Here is a 9120-nt window from a genome sequence, read left to right on the forward strand (position 1 = left end):
GGCGGCTCGCCCGAGGACGCGGCTGGGGACGGTGAGTGGCGCAGGCGGCGGTGGCGGCGGCGGCGGCGCATCCCCGCGGTGCGAAGCGGAGGGGTGCAGCGGGGTTCGCAGCAAGGGCTGGTCCTCCCGGCTCCGCTGGGCGCGTCCCTTCACCGCGGCGTCCCCATCGGGGACTGTCACTCTGCTTCGTGCAACGCTTGGCACCGTCGGATGGGAAGGCCACGGCGGGATAAAGCYAAGCATCTTTCTGTCCCCTCTAAGGAGGGGTTTGCGTTCCCCCCCCTTCGCCACACCAAGGTCTGCTGACCCCTTTGCTCGCTCCCAGGCACGTTCCTGCCTCCGGCTCTAAGGATGCACCAGCTTCTCCTGCTGGGCTCCCTCTGGCTCCTGGGGGCRCCTCCAGCCTCCGGCATCTACCAGCGGCCGACGGGAAGCCCAGGTAGGGAGGAAGGGGCCCGGCTGCCCGGCGTCGGGGCTGGAGGAGGGAGGTGACGCTGGGGGAGCATCCCAGCGGCTGGAAACCACCCGGGATGCCGGGGCTGGGACTGAGGGCTGCAGGAGGTTCCACCAAGGTGCCCCGAGGAGGGTTGTGGAGCAGAGCCAGCGCCTGAGGTTGTCCCCACCCGCGTGTCCCCGCAGCCGCCCCGCGCCTGCAGTACCTGCTGGAGCCCCTGCACGCCGTGGTGCACACGCAGCGCGGCGCCACGGTCACCCTGCCCTGCGTGCTGCGCGCCCTGCCCCGCAACTACCGGGTGAAATGGAGCAAGGTGGAGCCGGCCAACTACCTGGAGAGCGTCATCATCATCACCAACGGGCTGTCGCACAAGAACTACGGGCCGCTGAGCCCCCGCGTGAGCCTGCGGCACAGCCACCGCTACGACGCCTCGCTCACCATCGCCGACGTGGCCTTGGAGGACGAGGGCCGCTACCGCTGCCAGCTGGTCAACGGGCTGGAGGACGAGAGCGTCTCGCTCACCCTGCACCTCGAGGGTGAGCATCGGCTCCCTCCCGTGATCCCCGGACCAGGGGGAGAGGCGAGGTGGAGCTCGGCATGTCCCGAGGGGTCCCAGGACCGAAACGAGAGCCTGGAGCCACCTCGCCTGGACACCAGCCTCCTCCTCGGCACCCCAAACCCAGGGGGTGATTAGCCAAAACCTCCTTGGGGAAGAGGGTCTCCATCACCCTCCATCCCTGTCCCCTCCAGGCGTCGTCTTCCCCTACCAGACCAGCAAAGGGCGCTACAAGTTCAACTACCACGAAGCCAAGCGAGCGTGTGAGCAGCAGGACTCCCGGCTGGCCACCTACCAGCAGCTCTACAAAGGTACGGCCCCGCTTCCTGCAGCAACGCTAGCAAACCTCTTTCCACCCCAAAACCTGGCCCCGCTGGATAAGGGAGCGGGGTGGAGCACGGTAGGGAAGGTGTCGGGAAGACGGTTGAGCTCTGGCCCTGCTTCCTTGGTTGCGCTCTAAGTTGAGTCCAGGCATCCAGGCTCCTGCTCTTTCGGGAATGGTAGCTCCCTCCCGCGAGTGGCAGAGCCCCAGAGCCCGGCGCTGGCGCTGCCCGAAGCCCCCGTCCCCTCCCTGAGCCCATGTGGTTTTGCCGCGCAGCCTGGACCGAGGGCCTGGACTGGTGCAACGCGGGCTGGGTCCTCGACGGCACCGTCCACTACCCCATCATCAACGCGCGCGAGCCCTGCGGCGGCCACCTCCTGCTCCCGGGGGTCCGCACCTACGGCGCCAGGGACAAGCTGAAGGACCGATTTGACGCCTTCTGCTTCACCTCCGCCGTCAACGGTAGGGCCCGAGCTGTCCTCCCGCGGCGGAGATCCCTTACATGGGGCTGGGGACATCCCCAGGGGCTGGTGCACGGTGGCACCTCACCCACGATGTCTCCGTCCACCCCCCAGGCCAGGTCTACTTCATCCGYGGCCACCTGAACTTCAAGGAAGCTGGGCAGGCGTGCCGCAACCACGGGGCTGCCCTGGCCAAAGTGGGGCAGCTCTACTCCGCCTGGAAGTTYTCCCGGCTGGACCGCTGCGACGGGGGCTGGCTGGCGGACGGCAGCGTGCGCTACCCCATCGCCACCCCCCGCGAGCGCTGCGGGGGGCTGCCGGACCCCGGCGTCCGGAGCTTCGGCTTCCCCAACAAGGAACTGAGGACGTACGGCACGTACTGCTTCGCGGGGAGATAGGAGCGCCGGGACGCAAGGCGGGTTGATGGCTCAAGATTTGGGGTGGGAGGGCATTTTTTGGGGCTGGTTTGGGGTAGTTTGTGCATCCTCCTGCAGAGCGACGGAGCTGCTCCCTGTGCACCCACCTGCTTCGGCCGCTCTCGGCAGGCGTTCGGGGCTCGCGGGAGAAGCCGGACCCTTTGCCAGGCCGGGAAGAGGGTCCGATCCAGCCCGCCAGCGGGCAGCGCAGGGTCCCCGCTCCCTCCCGCCCCGTCCTCGCTCCCCATGGCCGCGAAGGCTCCGGCTGGTGCAAATACGCTGGAGAGCCGGGCATTAACGAGCGTGACTAATGGAGTTTCGCCTTCTCAATTAATAAAGCGATGGCAAAGCCGCCTTCTTGCCTGGCCTCTGCCCGCCGGGACCGTTTGGCCTCTCGCCGAGGGGAGTTTGCCAAGGACTTTCCGTCCCAGGTAGGGGAGGAGCTGGCACRGGGCCCCGCGGCATCCTTGCGCTCGGGGACCTGCCGCCCTCGCCGGCGGCTTATCAGCGTCCCTGGCGCGGCAGCGTGGGGATTTCTGCATTTCGCTGCTCGGCGCAGTGTGGGACGGCTATAAAAAGCACCGGAGATTGGCACGGAGGTGCGGGAGGCCGGGGAGGAAAAAACACGGGGAGACGCCGGCATCCCCCGGCACCGGTGATGCATCCCCAAATCCTACATGTTTGCCAGGAGCCACATCCCAGCCCAAGCCCTGCCCGGTCCCTGAGACCTCCTGGGTGCTGGGATATTTGGGGCCGCAGCTCCCYGTTATTTAGTTATTTAGCCCTGCTTCTCCCCCCCTCTCCGTGCTGGGGCTGCCCCAAATGACCAGGCCACCGCTCCGCGCCATCGGTTTATTTGTTTTAATATCAACAGCAGCCTGGAGGGTGGTTTGGGGAGGGGGGGGGGACGGACGGAGCCGCTTTGGGCAGCGTGTGCCGGGACGGCAGCTTTTCCCTCCTCTACCGGGAAGCGCAAAGGCTCCTCTGTTCCCACGGCTTTGCCGTCCCCGTCCCCAGCGTGTGAGGACGGAGCAGGGCGAGGATCCGAGGATCCGAAGGCGACGCCGGTGTCGTCACCCTGCCCCGCGGTCCCCAGCTCGGTTTTGACGCTGTTGCAACTCCAGGAACCAAATGCCCTGCGTGCAAAGCGAGGCTTTCCAGTTCGGGTCGCTGCTGACTCTCTCGAAGGGGATCTTTAGTTATTAGAAATTCTTTATGCAGGTATAAAACGGCCGAGAAGGCAAAATCGGAAAAGTGGGGGTTTCTTTCCCTGCTGGTTTCGGCGCTGGCATCCCGGTGCCGTCCCCCTCCGCGCCAGGGCCCGGGGAGGTGGTGGCTCCTGCCTGGGGCACTTGCTCAGTCGTCGGGGGTTTGAGCCGGACCTTGGGGGGGGGGGGGGACACACAAGAAGCAAAACCACGTGTCAAGGGAAACCCGTGAAGCCAGACTATTTTCCAGGCTGGAAAAGGGGGAGTTGAGGTCAGCCACCCTCTGCTTTGCCCCATATGCTGCGTGTGCTGGTGTCTCTCGCTGGGGCGCTGATGGAGGAGCCCAAAGTTTGTCCCGGGCTCAGCAGGAGCTGGGGTGTCCCGGGATCCCACAGCCCCGGGGCGGTGCAAAAACAGGGGAAAACGGTGTAAACGGGCCCGGCATGGCGTGCGCGCGCTCACCGGGGAGGCAAACCAGCCGGGGCTGCTCCCACGTGCCGTCCTCCCGGCACCGGGCGATGGGCGAGTGGCGCTGGGCGAAGCCGTCGCGGCACTGGTACCGCACGATGGAGTCGATCTCGTAGCGCTGCTTTGGTTTGCCGAACACGCGGGCGTTGCTCACGGCCGGCGGGGAGCCGCACAGCACTGCGGGAAGACGCCGGGGGGGGGTGTGTGTGTGTGTCACGGCACGCGGCCATCCCTAACCCAACCCAGCCACTGCTGAAACCCAACATCTCACCCCACACACACACCCCGTTTCCACCACAAATCCCAACCGAAGGGAGTTTCCCGGGGCGCCGGCGAGGCAGCCCCCGCTCGCCGCGGCTCACCCAGGCCCATTTTGCAGGTGTAGGAGAGGTGGTAGTTGCAGGGCACGTCGCTCCACTGGCCCCCGTCGTGCCACACGATCACCACGCAGTTCTCCCCGGAGAGGAAATAGCTGTCGGGCTGCCCGGGGTGCCAGTTCTCGTAGAGCTTTGGAAAGGGCCCCAAAGGGGGGGGGGGGTGTTATCGCCGCGCCGAAACGACCCCGGCACGTGCACGGCTGCAGCTTTTCGGCCCCAAAGCGCCCCGCGAGCGGGCACCGGCCTCCAGCCCTATCTCTGTGGCCCCCCCCCCGGCAGGGCCAGCCCTGACTCGGAGGCCCCAAATCCTCCGGGTTGGATGCACTAAAAAGCGCCGCCGGGGCGCTCCGTCTCSCGGCCAAGAGTTTGCCTCTAAGCCAGGCTTTGGAGCGGCTTTGGCTCGCGCTCCGAAGCCTGGCCCCGGCGCGGCGGCACCCTCTCCGCGGCGGCGATAGAGGGGCGCAGGGCGGGTGACTCATCCCGCGGGAAGCGAATATTTTCCAAGTGATGGAGAAGGAGGAGGAGGTGGCTGCCCCGCGGAGTGTGTGTGTGTGTGGGGGGGGGCGGTTTCCTCTCCCGGGGGTGATGCTGAGGGCTGGGGTTTCGGCGGCCCCGGCTTACCAAGGGGCTCCCGTCGGACCACTGGAAATCGCCCTCGATGGTGCGGTCGTTGAGGCCGATCCACTGGTATTCCCGGTACTGATCTGGGGGGCGGAGGGCTCTGCGGTTAGAGGGGGGGGTCCCGAAGAGCCTGGGTGGGGGGGCTCGGGCAAGGAGCCGAGGAGTTTGGGCTTTTGCAAAGGAGGGAGACGGGAGCGCAGCGAAGGGGCAGCGGGGCCGCGCTGCGGGACCGGCGGCAGCGCCGGGCTCGGCGGAGCCGGGGCTCGCCAGGAGAGGGCAGCAGAGCCTGCCTGTCCCTGCCTGTCCCTGCCTGTCCCTGCCTGTCCCTGCAGGTCCCTGCATCTTTCTGGAGGTCCCTGCCTGTCCCTGCATCTTCCTAGAGGTCTCTGCCTGCCCCTGCCTGTCCCTGCTGTCTCTGCAGGTCCCTGCATCTTCCTAGAGGTCCCTGCATCTTCCTAGAGGTCCCTGCTGTCCCTGCCTGGTCCTGCCTCTCCCTGGATGTCTATTCCTGTCCCTCCTGCCTTTGCTTGTCCTTGCAGGTTCCTGCTTGTCCCTCCTGTCCCTGCAGGTCCCTTCCTGTCCCTGCCTGGTCCTGCCTGTCCCTGCAGGTCTCTGCCTCTCCTTGCAGGTCCCTGCCTTTCCCTTCTGTCCCTGCAGGTCCCTGCCTGTCCCTTCAGGTCCATTCCTGTCCCTGCCTGGTCCTGCCTGTCCCTGCAGGTCCCTGACTCTCCTTGCAGGTCCCTGCTTGTCCCCCTATCCAACNCTGTCCCTGCAGGTCCCTGCATCTTCCTGGAGGTCCCTGCCTGTCCCTGCATCTTCCTAGAGGTCTCTGACTGTCCCTGCCTGTCCCTGCTGTCTCTGCAGGTCCCTGCATCTTCCTAGAGGTCCCTGCCTGTCCCTGCACATTCTCGCATCTTCCTAGAGGTCTCTGCCTGTCCCTGCCTGTCCCTGCCATCTCTGCAGGTCCCTGCATCTTCCTAGAGGTCCCTGCCTGTCCCTGCTCTCCCTGCCTGGTCCTGCCTCTCCCTGGATGTCTGTTCCTGTCCCTCCTGCCCTTGCTTGTTCTTGCAGGTCCCTGCCTTTCCCTTCTGTCCCTGCAGGTCCATTCCTGTCCCTGCCTGGTCCTGCCTGTCCCTGCAGGTCCCTGACTCTCCTTGCAGGTCCCTGCTTGTCCCCCTATCCAACCTGTCCCTCCTGTCCCTGCAGGTCCCTGCAGGTGCCTGCCTGGCCCTGCAGGTTCCTTCTTGTCCCTCCTGTCCCTGCTTGTCCTTGGAAGTCTCTGCCTGGTCCTGCCTGGTCCTGCAAGTTCCTCCTGTCCCTGCCTGGTCCTGCCAGTCTCTGCAGGTGCCTGCCTCTCCTTGCAGGTCCCTGCCTGTCCTTGCTTGTCCTCTCCCTTCAGGTCCCTGCCTGGTCTCTCCCTCGCCCTTCCTGCTTCTCACCAGTGTCCCTCCAGGCCCYTTCGCTTTCTGCCCTGTCACCACAGCTGCCTCCTCTGTCCTGCTCGGCCTCTTTCTCCTTTCCTCCCTGCTCTCTCCTTCCACGCATGCTTCCCCATGGTTTATAGCTTCGCCTTCAATTTTGGTTGAATGTGTCTAACCTCTATCAGTCTGTCCACCCATCCATGCAGCTATCCATCTTTCTGCTCATCCACTCAGCTCTGTAGTAACCTACCCATGCGTCTACYCATCCGTCTGCCTGGCTCTCCATCCCTGTCCGTCTAGCCAGCCCTCTGCCAGTCTTGCTTTCCATGCCTCTAAATAGCCAAGCTATCAATCAATCATATTTCCATCAATCAGCTCATCATATTGGGCAGTTCTTTTACTATTTATTTTCTCTGCCTTTCCCCAGATTGTATCTGCCTCCTTCCCACCCCGTGTGCACACGCGAAGCGCCGCGCGGCACGTACCGTTAATGAAGTCCTGCTCTTCGGGGGTCAGGATGGTGGCCAGGTGGCCCCCGTAATGCCTGCACTGGGTCTCCGCGTCCTCCCAGCTCCTCCGCGTGGAGAAATGCTTGTAGCAGGCTCCCTGGAAGCTGTCCCAGCCGGGGCTGCACTTCTGCAGGGCTGAGCCGTGGCGGGGGAGAGAGGAAAGGGTCAGCATCGAGGGGCCCAAAAAGCAAAGCAGCGCCTGAATCTGCCGCATTTATGTCTCGCGGGTGGGCAACCGGGCTACCCCCAAGGCTGCAACGGGAGCCGAGACTCACGTCTTTCGCAGGCGCTCCCGCCGTAGCCCGGCAGACACACGCAGCCGACGCGGGCGCCATCCTCGGTGCAGGTCCCTCCGTTCAGGCAGGGGTTGGGGATGCAATCACCTGCAAGGCACACGCACCCTTCCTGACCGCGGCCGCGGGAACCCRGCGCCTTCCCGGCACCCCGAGGGCAGCAGGGGACAGGAGGGGGCTCTGGCCTTGTCGCTGCAGATTTGCAAATGCGCCTGACTAGAGAGGGTGGCTACTAGGTGCCTACTTTGGCCACTAAGTGCTCGAAAGCCGAACGAGGAGGGAGGGAAAGGAMTCATGCACATGGCAACATGCATATCCTGGCCCCCCCCACCCCAGCTCTCGCTGCTCTTAGTCCATGGGAAGCGCCCGGCTCAGCTGGCCGGGCTCGGAGCTGGCTGGCTCGGAGGCTTTGGCCCCCCGCTAGCCCCCGCTTCCGGGCGAGAAGGGACACGAGCCGGCTGCTTTTGCTCGGTGCATCAGCAGGCTCATTGCTGTGCCAGGTCCTTGGCTTGGTCCAGGGACGGCGCTTGCTTTCGCATGGAAGAGGCTGCGTGCGCCCTGTCGGAGCTGGGGGGGGGGGGGCTGCAATGGGGCTGCCCCCCCCTCCCTTGCACATCTGGAGTTTGGGTGGCAAAGGGTGGGAAAAACCCCTCCAGCATGCCGTGGCCACAAGTCTCGTGGCAAGATGAGCTTTGCAGCCGGCCCCCAGCCCTGCTGCCGGCCCCTGCAGCCCGCACCCCCGGCGCCGGCACCCTTCTCCGGCCGGGATCAGCCCGGTCGGGTCGCGGAGGCGCCCCGAGCACAGCGCGTGCGGCCCCCCCCCCCCCCCCCCCGGCTGCAAAGTGCATGATTAAGGGCTGCCGCCGATGCCAACTCGAGCGGAGAGCAAAGTCCTTGACACCGGCTAATCGAATGGCCCCCGTTTAACGGCCTTTGCGGCGCGGGCGGCTCGGCCGAGGACATTGCTGCAGCTTCGCTTCGCCCGTCCCGTCCCCCCCCCCCGCCGCCGCCGCCGCGGTGCAATTATCCGGCTGCAAGGTGCCGAGGAGCGCCAATGAGCCGGAGCGCGGAGAAGCGGGAGGACGAGCTATTTTGGGGCACTCGCTGCTCGTCCCGGGCGCTTCTGGCTCTTTCTGGAGGCGCCTCCGAAGGCTGGAGCCGGGCGCCGCGGTGCAAAGGGCAGCGCGGACGGGCGCTGGGGACCAGCGTCACCCCGGGCGCTTGCTTGCGGGGGGGCTAGCGAGGTGCAGCAGCCCTAATCACGGTGGGGCTGGTTTTAATTAAGCAGCTAATGGAGCCGCCAGGAGCACGGACCGTGCCGTGCAGCTGCATCGGAGCCGGGACCGGCTTGGCCCCAGGGCTGTTTCGGGAAGGGACGGAAACGCAGCGCTTGCTGGCCCCGTGCTGGCGGCCAGAGCTCACGGAGCTGCCTTGATGCCGGGGGAGCCGAACCGCAGCCGGTCCCCGATCCCGACGGCCACTCTGGCCACGGAGCGCCACGGCTCAGCGGGATGCTGGCAAGGTGCCTGCCCTCCCCGGCTCTGCAACCTCCCTCCCCTYCGCGGAGCTGGACGGATGGTGCAAAACAGCCGATTCCCCCCCCAAAAAAAAACCCCGCGCTACCCTCCGGCTCGCGCGGGAAAGCATCCCGAGCCCGGCCGCGACYGGGGGCTCGGAGGGGGGATTAGTTCGTCAGTGGGGGCCGCGCAGGCGGGCCGGCGAGCGAGGAGGCAGGCGCGAGGAYGGAGGGAAGAGCTAGCCGAGGTGCTTGTTCTAGAAAGCTTTTAATTCCCTTTATTAGTACCACTGTTAGTCCGAGTAGGGTTTGGGGCCTTCTTTTGATTTTTTTTTTTCCTTTTTTTTCACGGAAACAGTCATTAAAACACTTCACAGAAGTAGAAGAGGTTTAAAGTGCATGCATAGCTCAGACCAATTTGTTTGACAAATATGTGCTTCTCCGGACCTTTAACCTTCCCTTATCCAGCTGAAGAGAGGAGGAGGAGGAGGAGGAGGA

General features: G+C 65.4%; 2 protein-coding genes across 2 annotated transcripts in view; one reads left to right on the forward strand and one right to left on the reverse strand.

Moving 5' to 3' along the window:
* The first annotated feature begins 348 nt into the window (after window positions 1-348).
* On the forward strand, window positions 349-2191 carry HAPLN2 (hyaluronan and proteoglycan link protein 2). Its single transcript, XM_026073891.1, has 5 exons — window positions 349-439; window positions 640-990; window positions 1205-1321; window positions 1609-1794; window positions 1908-2191. Exons 1-5 carry the CDS (start codon window positions 352-354, stop codon window positions 2189-2191), a joined length of 1026 nt encoding a protein of 341 aa, XP_025929676.1. The 5' UTR covers window positions 349-351.
* A 522-nt stretch (window positions 2192-2713) lies between these two features.
* Window positions 2714-9120, reverse strand: part of BCAN (brevican) — a 13257-nt gene continuing 6850 nt past the window's right edge. Inside the window, exons 8-13 of the mRNA XM_026073853.1 lie at window positions 7089-7196; window positions 6790-6948; window positions 4884-4966; window positions 4248-4392; window positions 3880-4062; window positions 2714-2778 (exon numbers count right to left, since the gene is read on the reverse strand). Of these exons, the coding sequence (XP_025929638.1) occupies window positions 2714-2778; window positions 3880-4062; window positions 4248-4392; window positions 4884-4966; window positions 6790-6948; window positions 7089-7196 (743 nt within the window). The remainder of the gene's footprint in view (window positions 2779-3879; window positions 4063-4247; window positions 4393-4883; window positions 4967-6789; window positions 6949-7088; window positions 7197-9120) is intronic.

The sequence above is a fragment of the Apteryx rowi genome, unplaced genomic scaffold (genome assembly GCF_003343035.1).
Source record: "Apteryx rowi isolate R43461 unplaced genomic scaffold, aptRow1 scaffold_379, whole genome shotgun sequence".
Taxonomy (NCBI): domain Eukaryota; kingdom Metazoa; phylum Chordata; class Aves; order Apterygiformes; family Apterygidae; genus Apteryx; species Apteryx rowi.